General features: G+C 39.4%; 1 protein-coding gene across 9 annotated transcripts in view; it reads left to right on the top strand.

Annotated features, from left to right (window-relative positions):
• PPP4R1 (protein phosphatase 4 regulatory subunit 1) overlaps positions 1-17,537 on the top strand; it is a 68,715-nt gene that overhangs the window by 17,428 nt on the left and 33,750 nt on the right. For 6 of the 9 annotated variants that reach the window (XM_071804248.1, XM_071804246.1, XM_071804249.1 and 3 more), the window contains one exon: positions 7,554-7,660. The exons of 2 other annotated variants lie outside the window; for them this stretch is intronic. In XM_071804248.1, coding sequence (XP_071660349.1) covers positions 7,554-7,660 — 107 coding nt within the window. Of the gene's footprint in view, positions 1-5,108; positions 5,222-7,553; positions 7,661-17,537 lie in introns of those variants that run through there. One more of the 9 variants, XM_071804250.1, reaches the window with a different exon arrangement.

The following is a 17,537-nucleotide window of genomic DNA, read 5'->3' as shown; positions in this document are numbered from 1 at the left end:
TTGGACTTCAAGAAAACAGAATGAAAACCTTGCAGAGTTTGTGGTATTTTAAAATTTGAGATGAAATCAGCGATTTGCCAACTATGAAACAGTTTTTGTGTGTTTGACTTTTCATGGGAGGGAAGAGGAGTCTTCAGGGCTGTAGCTGACAATTGTGTAATAAAAGCCAGTAGGGAGGAGAACAAACTCAGAAACTCAAGTTGTGTGATTTGTATTTTAAACAAGAATAGTAGTTCTAATATTTTATTTGCCTATTTAAGAAAAAAACCTCTCTCTGAGTCTCTCAGTATATATTGCATGGGGTGTGGGGCATGCATGAACTTGAAATCTTTTTGATGACGCTGTCCAGATTTATGCATTCTGTGCTTTTCTGTGGGGCAAGATAGATGGAGTAACTATAGTTTTCCCTGGGGTTTTGTTGTGTTTGTTTGTTTGAGAGTGTTGGTCATGGGCATATGTCTTTTTTTTTTCATTTGGTATAAACACATTTAATCCTTGCTCTCTTTGTAGGCCTAGTGTGTTATGCTACCTAAAGAAAATATAGGGAATAGCATATGCTACCCATTAGTGGTATAACTGTGAGTAGCAGTTATATCACGCTGATAGTGAGTAACTATTGCAGGCAGTTTATGATGATTCAGCATTACTTAGTCTCGGGAATAATTGGAAAGATTTTTTTCTAGACAGATGAACCTGAACATTTCATTGGGAAAAGATAAGAGTAAACAAGTTAATTAATGTATCTTAGAATGGTATAATCTCATACAATTACTTGAGTGTAGTTTAATACTATATTACAGTTGAGTTAATAATGTTTCAGTAATTTATGTGACCTTGAACCTGCATTTGTGTGGAAGCTTCAAATTATAGGTGCCCAAATCCTTGCAACATAATCACTGAGCCTGGGTAAAGTAGGGTAAGATTTTTTTTTTTCTTTGAGTGGATGAATTTGCTTTTAGTTTTTAGGAAAAAAAATATTTAAATTTCATTTTAAATATTTTTCTTTGCATTTTTTAAATTATAATTTTCTGTCTGATTAGTCATCTACATATGTGTCATATTTGCAGTGTGTGGTTATATTGAATGATTAAAGTTAAGTAATTTTTAACAATTACTACAAAAGCCTAGTCTCCTTTGAGTGGATCCCTTGAGCACTCATGATTTCTCAGCTGGTGTCTGAAGCTGAAAGACACTTGCTCTGACATGCAAATGCATCTACGTCTGCATCCTAAGGAATTTTAGCAGATAGGATTTGGAACTTGCAAGTAGGAATTGCTTCTTCATTTAAATACGTATGATTTTTGATGGGATGAGCTGTAAAAAAAAAAAAGTGTGAGGTAGGGAATCCTTTAACAGCTTCCCAAATGGTGGAAGGGGTTGCTGTGTCACAATATTTAGCATGTTATAGTCTACATCCTCACTGTTTTGAGTGTTGCTGATCAGCACCACGGATGTTGTCCTAGTCTATGAGAATGGAGGGGAACCTGACAGATATTACAATAAATGACCCTTCTTGTATCTGAAATCAAGGCAAGTGGGACTCTGATTATGGATTTTTTTTAATGAAGAGGCAGCCTTCAGGCAAGATTTGAGAAGCATCTCTAGCATATGCCTTCATAATCCGATGTCATATTGCAGCAAGAGTAGGTGCCGAGCAGAAAGCCAAGACCATCACCTTTGAAACGCACGGAGACCTTGTGTCTGGTAGCACTGGTGTGTGTGAATTCATGCATGGATGAGGATTCCCTTTTACTATTTGCTTTAAAAAACAATTGTTGGTGCAGATTGGAGCATAGCTTTTGTCTCATTTTAAAAATCCTTTGTGAATTTTCCTAAGCTTTATTGTCATTAACTTGCTTCCATTCCTCATTAAGAAGGTTTAGAAGTATACAACACTCACCAATAGATCTGTTCAAATAGTGAGGTAGCTCCTGAACAGCAGACACTCTTCTGATCAGCCTACTTTTTGAGGAATTGCCATTGCCCTTTTTTTTCAAAGAAAAGTAAATCTTGGCATCAGTATGATCAGTCTTGGCTATCAACACTATATCTACATATAGCAATACATATTTTTAAGCTGTATTCTTGCTATGCTGCTTTGTGTTCTGAAGTACTTCTTTGCATTTCATGTCTTTTTTAGAATAGTTTTCTCTGAAATAGTTCAACTTCATAATAGTCTTAGAGCAGCACTCAGCAGCAACTGAGGATTTATTAGATCTCAAAGAAGGATTAAGCAGAGGTGTGTGTACTCACCTACAGTTGATCAGTAGCACTTTTGCTATATACAGTATAGGTGAAGATTTGGCCTAAAGCATTCTGGGTAACTTGTCTTTTTTTGGCAAAAACATATGCTCCTCTAGCTTCATGGCACAGACGTGGTTTCTGATGTGGTTGGTAGAAGGCAGTCTTGCTTTCTAGACTCCCAATGAAAAAGAGATAAACATCAGAAAGGAGATTGTACCATGTGTGTCAATTAATTATTTTAATATGGTTATCTGATTCCTGACTCAACAGTTGCAATATAAATGTTGGTTTTACATGTCTGTGATTCTGGAAAACTGTCTAGAAGTTTTTAGAATGTATACTCTGGTTCAGGAAATAAGGAATCAATTCCTTTCCAACAAATTAAGGGTAGCAATACATTTTTAGATGTATCAGGGCTATACCATAGGCCTTTCCAGTTATTCACTCCCTTTTGTGGAGTCAAGACTCATTTTACTGTGTATGTAAAGACTAGGACCTGTATGCAGAAAGTACCCCCACTAAAACAGTAGAGTGCTGTTTTCAGCCTTCTGTGCTGTAATGTGTATCGAAAACCTCTCCAAGACTGCATGTTTGGTGGGATGTTGGGAATCTTTATCAAGACCTTCCTGAAGTGGAATACATTACCTTGCCTTATTTTCATTTAGGTATGATTAGATTATAACCAACAAGTTAACTGAGAATTTTGTTATCCACACTTGCAGTTTTTATCTCCCCACTCACTTTCCTTCTGTCTGTGCAGTATAGCCCAGTGTAAACTTTCTCTTTTGGGGGTATTTGTTATGTACTGACAATAAGGAAATGGCAAACTCATACCAAAGCTATGCAGGTGAAGCTAAAGTGGCATGCATTTTCACTAGGACAGTTCTTATCATTTTAAGATAAACCAGGTTGCTTTTCCTAATCTGTCTCTCTTTCCTTCTGTTTTCATGTTTCAGTCTTTTTGAGCCCACTGTATGTCAAAAACTAAAACTTAGTAAAAATGAAACAAACCTCAGAACAATTTTTTGTGCACAAATTTACAGACACATGTATAACAAATATATTTAGCAATATAGATTGAGAAAGTTTACCTTTTAAGTGTATATTAAAATGATGTAAGTTGAGCTATCGAAGGACAGAATTTTCCCAAAGCACCAAGAGAAGTCTTAATTAATAATAACTGAATGTACCTCTGCATATTTAACCTTTCTTATTAAGAAGGCTACAAAGATGTTGATTTCAAAAGTGGGAGTTTATTCCGAATATCTTCTAAGATTGTTTGGGGAAAACAGTGCCAACCTTAAATGCTACTACCAATATTCACTTAAACGTGAAATGTCACAGAATCACAGAATGTTAGGGATTGGAAGGGACCTCAAAAGATCATCTAGTCCAATCCCACTGCCGGAGCAGGAACACTTAGATGAGGTTACACAGGATGTCGTCAAATCTTGATTTAGAAGTTCTACAAAAATGAGTAAAGAAAAAATTATCTTCTTTCCTTTCTCTTTTTCTTTTAATATATGCTTACTAGCCAAATGCACTTTGTGCAGATGAACTCATTGAAATTATATAGTAGAATTTTATTAAAGGGCTAATGATGGTGGTTGGTACACAGTAATTAGACCACTTAGAACTCTTAGTATTGATTCTAAATAAGGTCAAAGCAGTGTATAAAAGGAGTTTGAATGAGCCAAACGAAGATATTTATAGCTCTTCTTGGAGTATATAGTCATAAATTCTAATTATGTCTGTGCATGCAGAACCTTCAAAATATTTGTCCCCCTGCATGTGGACAGAAAAGCAGGCTGTTTGTAATCTATCCCCATTTCATTCTGCTGCTTATTGCAGTGAAGTGTACCTACAAAAATATCGTATCAGTTTTTGTACTATTGGATGAACTCTCCCCATGCATGGTCACGAAAACTTGAACTTCAATAATTATCCTCCACTTCTGCACATAATAGCTGAAGCATTTGTACTGCATGCTACATTCCAGCCTTTGACTTCTGCGCTTTCTTGGGCCTCTAAGCTGTTTAATGGATAAATGGGTACATTGCTCCTTAGGTTGCAGTCCTATACCAAAGAAATGTATGCTGAATAAATAATTTTCTTTAAAAGTTCATAATTGTAGCATTACTGATTTGAAGCTTTACTTGCCAGAGAAGCTAGCAAAAGTCACTTTGGACCTGGAGGAATCGGGTATGAGATCTGACTGAATGGGCAAGAAGATGTGATCTGGTAGTTGTCACAATGCAGACAACTCTGCTGGCACTGAGAATATGTAAAGGTAGTTGTTAGTGGAGCTTGGTGTCTCATTAGAGGCAAGCACTGCACAAACCCAAGCCAGTGGCAGTAGGGAAATGGCAAGAAACCATTAATCCTAATCCCATATCATGCCCTGATAACCAGGAGTAACGTATAGTAACAGAATGTATTCCATTGAAATAATTGTCATCGTTAATGTTGGTGGAGTCATTTCTATTACATGTACTCAAAGGAGTCTGATTCCCTGTTAGAATGTGGTTTATGTGGATGTCATCCTTAGAGAAAACCTGCTCCTCTTCTTTTTCCCTGTCACAAGAGTTATCTCCTTACTTCTTAAGCATGAAGCCTGTCTGCCTATTTTTGTTGTTTTGTTTGTGTCTAGACCAGACAGGTCATCTTTCAGAGCTCTGTTACTGTTTCACAAATGCTCACCTGGCACTTAACTGGCAAGTTGCTGGGCAAGCTACTGCTTGCCTTATGCTACTGTGCATTGGTAAGTTCATTGCAGTCCTCTGTTACAGGCTTTCTGTAGCTCTACTGCCAATGTTTGTATGAGAAGGAAGATCAGACTGCTAGACAGTGCACCAGGGACCCTTGCTTACTCTCTGCTCTTCAGTAAGCAGAGCATGGTAAAGTGTGAGTTTACAGGGTTCAAGTAATTCCATGTTCGTTGCCTACACGCCAGCTCTCTGCCTGTGGCAAATGCAAGGTAGGTTTAGGTCTTTGTCCTATGTTTGTGCCTTGGAGGGATGCGAAGAATTTCAGCAGATTCTTGGAGGGATAGTGGCAGAACCAGATCAGAGCCCTTAATGTTTAGAGGACATGAGTGGACATAATCACCCAGAACACCGGATGGGTGGAGTTAAGAGATCGCCCTTTCGTTCTGACTGCCTACCTGGTTAGGTTTTCTGTACTGAGCTTAGCTTGCCCTGTTGCCTTTGTTGTAGTGCTTTTTACCAGAATCTGCTAAATGTAGATGTAGATCCATTGATTCCTTTACAAGCCAAAGAGGGAAATAACACCTGGATGCAGGTGGGGGTCATCTTCTACCTTTAGCCCAACTGAATGTCCTTTCTTAGCTTGGAGTGGATTTGATAAATAAGTTGTATCTACTTCAGATTAGGATTTGTGGTTTTCTGTCTTCCTCTTGAGCAGAAGGTTTGTGGCCTTCAACTTAGAGGGTGGCTGCTTCTGCATAGCCATCTGTCCAACTCACAGGAACTATCAAAGACTTATTGTGGGATCCAGTCACTGCTGTTCAGAATACTGCTAACAAAACTCGATGAGGAGGTGAGAGTCTTCTCAAAACTCCCAGCACAGCAGGTGTGGCGGTTCTGTAGTTGCAAGGAGCCAGATGGGATGTAGTGCTGTTTATTGTGGTTCCTTACTTGCTGAGACCAACTTGGTGGTTCAGGTGGCTTTCCTCTTGCTTTCCAAGATTACACTTAATAGGTAAGAGATGCATCTGAGCAGGCTGGTTTATAAGATAACTCAGAGGTATCCAGCATTTTAAAGGACCAAGTCAACTTTGCTTCTGGGTTAGTGTGTCACATAGTCTGTTTATCTCCATCAGGATTTTGATAGCTGAACTTCCAACTGCATATTGAGATCTCTGCTGAGACAAGTTGCACTTCTACCAAGTTGGAAAGAGTGAGGAGGAGGAAATTTGTCGAAGGCAAACAGTTATTTTGCAGTTTGATTTTTAGAGGATTTTGTTTGTATGTATGTCAAAACAGTTCAGTTTGTGATAGTTTTGTAAATGACCGCTGTGAAACATTTCCATTTTTCTCAAACTGAAAATCAGTGATTTAAATGTCTGCTTAGCTTTGGGAATTTATGAAAAGCTACTGCATTTCTTCGGTTGCATGGAACTGTTCTCAAGCTTCCCTTGTACACTAGAAATGTAACCATCTGTTTCTTACCAGTTTATGGCCATGGCTCACATTCACTCTTTATGGTGAACATGATCAAGCTTAACTGTGCTTCTGTTCTTGTCTACAGCACTGCTGTTTGCCAACAGTGCTTCTATCCAGGCTACATCCTCACACTGTTTCTATCAGTCTGGAAATACCTGGCACTTGAACTTTGCTGCTTCAGCATTTAGATTAATTGCTCTGGGGCAGTACAAGAGCGAGCAGCATGTTGGACACTGTTCCTTTGCCCGTTCTGCTGTTGGGATAATCCTGCTAGCTCTCTGAACTGATGTTCACATTGTCCAAAAGGGTTTAAAAAAAAAAAAAAAAAGGACTTATGCCATTTCAGGCTATTTATGAGGAGAAAGGTTGATTGCCACACATTGTCAGCTGTACTGGTCTTTCTAGGTAACTCATGGGCATGACCTCGTAACATGGGCTGCAACAGAACCTTGGACGACAAAAACCTAAACTTGACTATATCCTGTCACTGACAAGTTAAACGTTAGAAAAATTTCTTGTGCATTAGAAGTAGTAACCAAGTTGATTCTGACTTGTTTCATATTTCTTAATGATGTCCCAGGCACACATTGGCTAGTACATGCTGTTTTCACAGTATGTACCCGTTACTCCATATAGCATTTGAATGAGGTTTAGCTTCTAGACATCACCATCAGATTGGAAATCTTCAGCTTGAGTGTTCATGCTTTCATTTTTGAAATAAGTTCATAATTCTGTTTAAAACTGTTCTGATAATAGTGATGTTGTCTTGCTTTGTATGGAACAAGTTAGGAAATTCAGAGGTAAAGATGAAAAGCTGACACTGACTTCCTAACATTCAGCTCCTGTTTGCCCAGTTGGCAGATGATTACTATGTTTTTATCTTTGTTGCTGGTTTCTCTTATCCTTGTAAACCAAGGGGATACTTTTCATGTTACATTTAAAGTTAACAGTTCTTTATGATTCAGAATTCCCAAAGCAGGGCTGACTGAATTTACCAAGTTAAAAGTGAATCTATGTAAAATTGTACTGTTTGTTGTAAGGAACTTGTATGATTGCACAACGTCTTGATTTGGCTGTATTTCTGGATGTAAGTAATGCTAATTTTTAATCTTTCTTGTAAACTAGGCAAATGGTGGCTCGAAGTTTGCTGGACACTTTGAAGGAAGTCAGTGATGATGAGAGAGATTGTATTGCTGTGTTGGAGAGAATCAGCAGATTAGCTGATGATTCAGGTAGGTAGCATTAAAAATTTTACTGGGGTAACGAGGGAAAGTCAGAATTGCTGAACCTGTATTCAGCACAGGACCAGTGTGTTCTTTCATGTATTCAATATTCAAACTAGGTTTCTGCAAATGCAATAACATACTGTAAAATTTCATTTCACTAAATCATCTCCCTGATGATAACTCTTTTCCTTACTATTTTCCTCAACAGAAATAAGCCCCTTCAAAATGTGGGATTACCACTTTCCATCAGTACATTTTTTAATAACTTTTATTAGATACTTTGGCTACTCAGCAGATCTACATGATTATTTTACATTTGTAGGAAAACATTAATTTCTTGAGAAGAATCTTGCAAGACATCTGTGCAAAACTCCTATTAGTTCTGATAGAATTTAAATACTGAAATTGTTCCCTTGGGCCCTTCTGGGCAACCAGTTGTGAAGAGAGGCAGCAGGAATTGGCAAGCAAGATGCCTGTATAAGTAATGAGTAGGAGGGCTCTTTAGATATAGAGGGACCTCTATAGATATGGAAGGGACCTCGAAAGATCATCTAGTCCAATCCCCCTGCTGGAGCAGGAACACCTAGATGAGGCTACACAGAAAGGTGGTGTCCAAGTGGGATTTAATGTCTCCAGAGAAGGAGACTCCACAACCCCCCTGGGCAGCCTGTTCCAGTGTTCTGTTAACCTTACTGAGAAGTTCCTTCTCAAATTTAAGTGGAAACTCTTGTGTTCCAGTTTGAACCCATTACCCCTTGTCCTACCATTGGTTGTCACCAAGAAGAGCCTGGCTCCATCCTTGTGACACTCACCCTTTATATATCTGTAAACATTAGTAAGGTCACCCCTCAGTTTCCTCCAAGCTAAAGAGACCCAGCTCCCTCAGCCTTTCCTCATAAGGGAGGTGCTCCACTCCCTCATCATCTTTGTTGCTCTGCGCTGGACTCTCTCCAGCAGTTCCCTGTCCTTCTTGAACTGAGGGGCCCAGAACTGGACACAATATTCCAGATGTGGTCTTACCAGGGCAGAGTAGAGGGGAAGGAGAACCTCTCTGGACCTACTAACCACCCCACTTCTAATACGCCCGAGGATGCCATTGGCCTTCCTGGCCACAAGGGCACAGTGCTGGCTCATGGTCATCCTGTTGTCCACCAGGACCCCCAGATCCCTTTCCCCTACGCTGCTCTCTAATAGGTCGTTCCCCAACTTATACTGGAACCTGGGGTTGTTCCTATCCAGATGCAAAACTCTACACTTTCCCTTGTTATATTTCATTAAATTTTTCTAGATGAAGCACTAGAAGAAAGAAGGAAGACTTTAGTGGCAAAACATCAGAGAAAATCTGAAGTTAATTTGTTTGTCATTGTAGGAGTGCTATGGAGAGAAACTTGTATGAGATCTTATATGAGAAGAAAATGTTTCCTCTGTTATGTGTCTGATAGTTTTTCTCCCTTCTTCCAGAATTGCAGAACATAATGCTTTCTAATGGTAAAAAGATAATTCTGCTGATTTCTGTTGTTCTGTCATTATTGTCTTCATTTAAAATATACAGTTTTATTTTTCTGAGGGAGTGTCCTTGTTTAGTCAGGAAAAGTAGCCTGTTGTAAGCATTACATAATTGTATCGAGCACCTTTTCAAGGATTTGTTAAGAGGAAAGGTTCTAAGATTAGGAAAATCTAAGATTAAATGGTTAAGAACAGTGGTGTTTGACTGTTTCTAGAGTGCTTTCTTAGCAAAGCTCTTCTGAAGTCTGTATACACAGTGCTTATTTGTGTAATCATTTTAACAGTTTTGAGCATCAGAAACTTTCTGAAGCTTCAAGTTTGGAAAATAGGACAAATGTGTCCAGGGAAAAATGGCCTTGTGCAGCAAGTTTGTAGCCTCAGGCTTTTCATTGGTGACCAACTAAGCATGTCAAATTGAAGTTTGTTTAGTTAGAAATGAAAGCTGACAGTTGAGCTCAAATCAATTTGTTTCCTTTAACAAGGGTGGAGTATGTTTTTAGTCAAGGTTGATATTTTCTCAGCGTCAGTAAAAGCAGCGTTTCAGGCTTTTCCTGCATTGTAGAAGTTCTCAGATCTGCCAAACTAGTAGCACTGGATTCTGCAGCTGCCCCACAAATTAAAGTTCTGCAAACTTAGCTGTGAGTTTCATGCCTTGAGCAGTTGCAGTATTGGAGTTGGCCTGTTTCTATAAGACAGATAATTAGAATATCCTTGTGTCTTAAACCATGTGAAAAATAGTTATGGAACTAGATGCGCTTTGTGTTTTCTTAATATATATGCTTGACCATTATTCAATCTGCAGCACAGTGTTGTGGTGCCTTTTTTTTTTTTAAGGTTACTATTACTAGAGTTTTTTTCATTTTTCTCTTATTTGATGCTTTTTTTCTGTTTATGATTTTTTTCAACTAATTCTGTAAAACAAAACAAACAAAAAACCTCAATTTGGAATAAGAAAACATGATAAAAGTATCTGTGTGGTTTGTCTTGCTTGGTTAGAGCCAGACATCTGTATGGTTAGAGCCATCCTGGAGTCAAGCCTTTGTGTTTAAATGCATAAATAAATAAAACCAAAACCACACTGTTGGGAAGTCAAAATAAACTATGTACAGGGCTTCTCATTTCTAATAGGTGATACTCATTAGTCTTGTGACTATTTTTTAACATTTGGAGGTATTTGTCTTCTGTTGTCAAATCAAGTCACAGAAAGCGAGGTAGTTTACTTTTTTGGCAGTAGTTGGTATAATTTGGTTTGAATTGAAGAATGTACCCCGGGGTACACAATATCCATGCTTGCTTTGTGCTACTGCTGCTGTTATCTAAAATATAGGTACAGCAATGAGCTGGAAAAACCCAGTGCCATAAAGCTGCTGAAGCAGTCCTCTGTTCTGTTAATACCTTGCATTTCAGAAGTCCTGTAATTGGGCTGATGTTTTTCAGTCATGGTCTTTGCTTGAAAAAGAAACATGCCTAGGTGTTGTTTGGTATGTTTGTGTATTGTGGTGTGGTGGTGAGTTTTGTTTGTTGTATGTTGTTTTGTTTTTGTTGTTTGTTTGTGGTTTTTTCTTTTTTTCCTGAAACTGGGACTATGATGACAGCACCATTTCTGTGTTTGGTATCATACCCTGTATGTAAAAGGCAGCACAGAATAGCTGTTCCAGTGGAGTAAATCCATCAGTGGCAGCTGGGGAATAATCTGCTGCCTCCAACCCCCTTACTTGCCGAAGTAACTTTTTCTCCAAATCTTAGTTGTTTGGAAGGCTTATTTTCTTCAGTGTTTGTCTTCATTGCTGTATTGGGGTGTTACTGCTAAGTCTGTGGTTTTTGCTGTGTAGTTTGGGTGTTTTTTAGTCCTTCTAAACTCTGGACTTCCGTATTGTCTTTGGTAGTGAATTCCCTAGAATAGTTACAGCTATGGTAGGGAGTGGCTACCTTGTATTGCTTTTGAATCTGCTGTTTAATCACTTTGTAATTTCTCTGTTTCTTTAGGAATGTTAGATATGGATTCCCACATAGATGTTTTTGTGGTGTCTTTGAACCTGTAGAATCCAAGAAGCAGCTTGGTACAGAAGCCCAGTGCTTGGCAAATGTTATTTTATCCCCCATAAACCCTTGTTAGAGATAAAATGCTTATCTTTGTGTTAAAACAGCTGGGCCTTCTTCATTCTCAAATGTAGACTAGCCACAGACTCATGTGAGCTTTAACAAGAGCCTTATGTCTGACTTTTTCACTTGAGTAAATTGGTATCAATCAAAGTTTCTTTGGTACCAGCTTGTGAATGGCTTATATGATACATCACTGTGTGCACAAGTATAATTAACTGGCTTTGAAAGTTAACCTTAGCCAGAATTATTGCATTATTGGCATTTTGCTCAGTGTGCTTGCAAGGGGTACCAGAAACTTAAAATCTTATTTTCTGAGGGTTCTTTTAGAGACAGAGTCTATATCTTCATTTCTAAATTGTATGTGGTATTTTAGTGTACTATGAAATAAATACATATAGGTATCTTTCTAAAGAGAAGATGGAGGAAAAAGGAAGTGACTTCCTGGATGACTGGTGCTTATTTGCTTGAATATAACCAACTAGAATTTTTTTTTCTCCTCAATGAAAAGTAGTCTCTTTACTGCATAGAATCAGTGGTGAACACACTTTGCAAAACAGATTTTAAAAAACAGTTATTAGACTAATTGGTCATTAAGTTTTGAAACTGTATAATCAGGCTTAATGTGGATAGCCTCACAACCTTAATTACTTAATAGTGTGCTTAACCTATGTTAGTAGGACCATTTCAATTACGGCCTTCAGTATAGTAGGAGATGCCAGCAATACCTGTCAAATAGCACATATGATAACATTTAATTTAACAAACTCTTCATATGTAAGCAATATTAATGGGAATGCTAATATTTGCCTTTCCCAGCTGTCAATAGCTCCACCTGTGTTTTCTTCCCTCCAGCATCTTCTGTTTCAGGATTTTTCATACCTCTTCTCCCACCTCCTGCTACACTAAGAATGTTTTCCTTTGCTTGATGTGATCCTCTTCAGTCATCCAAGCAGATGCATGGAGAGACAAATGGGGACTGCCCTCTCTCATTAGTCTGTATTTCAGTCCTTGCTCTGCCGGTCAGTAATTGACTCAGTTTCTGGTTAGTAAGAGAAAAGAACCTGACTACTGAAGCTGTACACACATCAGATACATCAGGCTTTCTGATGGACTCCAAAGCCTAAGGGGGTGGTCTCTGGTTACAGTGTATTTTCACTTATCTAGATGTTCTGTTGTCTTAGAAGAAAAGGTAGGAAAGTTGAAGAGATGGGTAAAATACAAAATGAGAGAAATCGAAGGTGAAAATATGGATGACACTAGAAGGAAAAAAGAGAAAGTTGTATTTGGGAGAGAAGAGGATAGATAAACTTTGAGTCAAACTGAAAACTTTAAATAGACTTAGTCTTTGATCATTCAAATGATGCTCAGTTTGAGAATTGACATGTGCACAAATCCAGTACTATTGCCATGCAGATTGGTATTTTAGTATGCTGTAGACCTTATTTCAGGCTGAATACAGGAATGGAGATCTGTACAGGGGAAAGGGCATAAAGTTGCTTTCACTTTTTTTTTTAAGAATGAAAGTGTAAATGGAAAGCTATGCACTTACACCTTTACTTCTTACAATCTTTAAGAACAACAAATATTAATATTATTAATATTCAGGTGTACTTAAAACATTCATGAAAATTGTCAGTCAAAGCAGTGTTAACATCACCCGTAGTTGTTCCTCATATACACTTTTATAACACAAAAGCCTTACAGCCCCTCACAAATGTAGGGGAAATTGACTGCTGCTTGTATTTCAGAATGGTCATTTTGGGATAATGAATGCTTTGCAGCATTTCTTCTAAATATTGTGCGTTGTTGCAGAATAAGCTATTGTGATATAAATCTAGTTGTGAGCTGGCACTGGAATAATTATTTCATTTAAAAATAACTGTTCTCGAGCAATTAGTTGATATTATACTGTGCAGCCCTGCAACAATCTCCTTTTAATTTCCAGTATACAACTAACTGTGGTGCTTTACCTCCTCATAGCTGAGGTGGAATACAGAGTGAACTGAAGCCTCAGCAGGGATAAAATAAACAGTACACATTTATCTAGGAAAGCTAAGTGTATGTGCTAGGAGTAGCAAGCTGAGCATATTAGTACTTTGCTTACATGAGAGGTGGTGTCAAATTCTAGGGGAAATTTAAATGGTTAGTTGGTTTGTTTGTTTTCCATGGATGAGGAAGGAACAATTAATTACTTCTGTGGTGTAGGTTGTTGTGTGCAGATCAAAGTCTGCCCAGGTTGTGGAGATGTTGATTGGAATAGGGTTGCATCCCTATGAGGAAAAAAATCAAGTAAAGGGAGTAGGAGACCAGGATGGATGAGTAAGGAACTCCAGTCAAAACTCAGGTGGAAGAAGGATGTTTATGTAATGTGGAAAAAGAGATAGACCATCTGGAAGGAGTACAAAGAGGCTGTTAGAGTATGCAGGGATGTGGTGAAGAAGGTCAAGCTCCACTTGGAAGCAAATCCGGCCAGGGATGTCAAGGACAACAAGAAGGGACTTCCTCAAGTACATCATGAGCAAAAGGAAGGTTAGGGAAAATGTAGGTCTGCTGCTGAATGAGGAGGGTGCCCTGGTGATGGATGATACAGAGGAGGCAGAGTTAATGAACGCCTTCTTTGCTTCCCTCTTTACTGCTAAGACCGGGCCCCGGGTATTCCAGACCCTAGAGACAGGAGAGAAAGTCTGGTGAAAGGAAGACCTTCCCTTGGTTGAGGAGAACCATGTTAGAGCTTTTTTAGACAAACTGGACATCCACAAATCCATGGGCCCTGATGTGATGCACCCACAAGTGCTGAGAGAGTTGGCAGATGTTATTGCTAAATCGCTCTCCATCATCTTTAAAAGGTCTTGGAGAACAGGAGAGGTGCCTGAGGACTAGAAGAAAACCAGTGTCACCCCAGTCTTTAAAAAGGGCAAGAAGGGCCACCCAGGAAACTACAGGCCAGTCAACCTTACCTCCATCCCTGGAAAGGTGATGGAACAACTTATTCTGGATGTCATCTCCAAGCATGTGGAGGAAAATAAGGTTATCAGGAGTAGTCAGGTTGGATTCACCAAAGGAAAATCATGTTTGACCAACCTGATAGCCTTCTATGATGGTATGACTGGCTGGGTAGATGGGGGAAGAGCAGTGAACTTGTCTGCCTTGACCTCAGCAAGGCTTTTGACACCGTCTCTCACAACCTCCTCATAGGCAAGCTCAAGAAGTGTGGGCTGGATGAATGCGTGGTGAGATGGGTCATGAACTGGCTGGAGGGCAGAGGTCAGAGGGCAGTGATCAATGGTGCAGAGTCTGGTTGGAGGGCTATAGTTAGTGGGGTTCTCCAGGAGTCAGTGTTAGGTCCAGTCCTGTTCAACCTGTTCATCAATGACCTGAATGAAGAGACTGAGTGCACCCTCAGCAAGTTTGCTGATGATACCAAACTGGGAGGAAGGGCCGACACACTGGAAGGCTGTGCTGCTGTTCAGCGAGACCTGGATGGGCTGGAGGACTGGGCAGAGAAGAACCTAATGAAGTTCAACAAGTGCAAGTGTAGTGTCCTGCACCTGGAGAGGAATAACCCCAGGTACCAGTACAGGTTAGGGGCGGACCTGCTGGAAAGCAGGACTGCAGAGAAGAACTTGAAAGTTCTGGTTGACAACAGGTTGACCATGAGTCAACAATGTGCCCTTGTGGCCAAGAAGGCCAACGGTATGCTGGGGTGCATTAAGAAGAGTGTGACCAGCAGGTTGAGGGAGGTTCTCCTCCCCCCCCACTCTGCCCTGGTGAGGCCACATCTGGAATATTGTGTCCAGTTCTGGGCTCCCCAGTTTAAGAAAGACAAGGAATTACTGGAAGAGTCCAGCGGCAGGCTATGAAATGATTAGGGGCCTAGAGCATCTTTCTTACGAAGAGAGTGAGAGAGCTGGGTCTGTTCAGCCTGGAGAAGAGAAGGCTGAGAGGTGATCTCATCAATGTTTATGAATATCTCAAGGATGGATGTCCAGAGGATGGGACCAGACTCCTTTCAGTGGTGCCCAACGATAGGATGAGGGGCAATGGGCACAGACTGAAGCACAAGAGGTTCCGTCTGAATATGAGGAGAAACTTCTTTGAGAGTGCCAGAGCACTGGAACAGGCTGCCCAGAGAGGCTGTGGAGTCTCCTTCTCTGGAGACATTAAAAACCTACCTGGACACATTCCTGTGCAATCTGCTCTGGGTGACCCTGCTTCAGCAGGTGGGTTGGATTAGATGATCTCCAGAGGCCCCTTCCAACCCCAACTATTCTGTGATTCTGCGTAATATGTTGCTGCATTCATGTGGTCTGGAAATCAAGAGAAATACAACTGTGTCATTTTATTCTTGCAACTTCTTTTCAAAGTTATTTACAAACAGAAGAAATGGAAGTGTATTTTTACTTTCTTCTATCATTCTTTTAGTTTTGCTTGATTTCTAAAACTCTAAGTTAAATTCTGTATATAGAGAATATACAAGACCTGATAGAATAGAGTGCTAATGAATGAGAAAAAATGAGTTTACTTCCAAGATCTAATTTTTTATATTAATATTTCTTTTAATTTTTTTTTTGTTTTGACAAGTTGCAGTTTTGGTTTTGTTTTTTTTTTTTTTTCTAGTAGCTTGCTACATTAAGGCACAGACTTTTACCTTCAGGAGATAATTTGAAAAGAGCAGCATTTAAAAATAATTCCTCTGCAAGTGGAAAAGTACTGTTCCAAGCAAACGTTATTGAGAACCTAATTGTACACAGCGATTTTTCCAGAGTGCCTAAAATAGAAACTTTCAGTCTTGATGTGAAGTAAAATTCTCCACCTAGATTTTGTTTATGCTGTGTGAGAGCCTAACAGGTCCTGACTGTATTGTACAGTGCAAAAAATATATAATGCAGATGTATTCCCCAGCTGGATGAATTTACACTTTCAGAAGTCTTGTATAATAGTTTTAGCTGATACTGCCATGTTCCATTCACTGTGGTGATGACTAAACCATAGAAAAGTTTAAATTGAAATGGCAGACAGTGTTGTGTATTGAAATCTGTTGGAATCTGTATTTGGAGCTGCCACCCATCTAAGCTCAAGACAAGGCTGAGGAATGGATGAAAGGAATGAGAAAATGCAGTATTTTTAGTGGAAATTTTTTGTGTTGTTGCTTGGGTCTTTAGGAAACATAATACAGAAAAAAAAAAAACAACTCTACTGTAACCCCATCAAATTGTGAGATTAGGCTCTATTCAGTACACACTGGAACATATGCTTCAGCATTTGGAAGAACTGAGCTCTTATCTAAATTGGTAAGGTTAAGGTTCAGGTTCTTGCATAGTGACAGTAATTCCCCAGAACAACACAAATGCCTTTTTTGCTAGTGAATTACGGTGTTGCCTTACACAGCCAGTTACATAGACAGTGGTGGATTGTTTGTTGGTTTTAATTGACCTTACTAAGATTGCAGAGCCACGTACTTAAAAGTTAGGGAAATGTGAGAACTAAGGTGACTTTACAGGTCTAATTCATTCCTAGACATGAATTTTTCAGATCTTTAATTGCATCATCTCATCTGTGTCCTCCACAAAGCCAGAACTTGCTCAGGAAGAAAGGGATTTGCTTTACATGAGCAGCTCTTCAATAGTCTGAGGTGGTGTGGTCACTCTCTTAAGTGCTGCATAATAGATGAACCCTGTTCTGAAGAAAAAAGGATCTTATGTTTTGGTAGTCATTGCTTTCTTGCTGGAGTACTTTGTGAAGAAATCTGTGAATTCAGTTTCACAGCAAACCTAGACAATTTGGGGAAAGGGAGTGTTGCTGTTAGTTCACAAGTGGGTGGACAAACTGTAGAGGTGTCAAAGCCAAAACAGTCTGCACGTTTTGAGGGCCTGGCGTCCAAAGCTTTATACATAGCTCTTGATATGCTTAATGCAGAGCTCTTGTTGTCCTTGATTGTAGCAGTGGTATTTCTTCAGCAGTGAAGACAGAGTTTGGACTGCAATCAGATGAGTAGCATACAGTTATACTGAAGGTTCTGGCTTGAGGATTTTGCACAGCTTCATGCTAGGCAAAGGGATGAATTGGGTTTCTCAGCATTTTGTTTCTTTCGCTCTGTTTTGATGGTAATATCACAGTAAGCAGTCCCAGCATGCTCTCTTACCATCACTTGCTCACTTCCATCATCAGATGGTTCTGCTACTTGAGGGAAATGTGTGATTGCACAGAGAAACCAATCTAAGTGCCAGTTCTTGCTGTTTAATCATGCTGCTGTGGTGGGCCAAAAGCTGCATCA

Source organism: Patagioenas fasciata, chromosome 2 (assembly GCF_037038585.1).
Source record: "Patagioenas fasciata isolate bPatFas1 chromosome 2, bPatFas1.hap1, whole genome shotgun sequence".
Taxonomy (NCBI): Eukaryota; Metazoa; Chordata; class Aves; order Columbiformes; family Columbidae; genus Patagioenas; species Patagioenas fasciata.
Note: the sequence above shows the minus strand (reverse complement) of the source record. Positions and strands in the feature narration are given on the sequence as shown.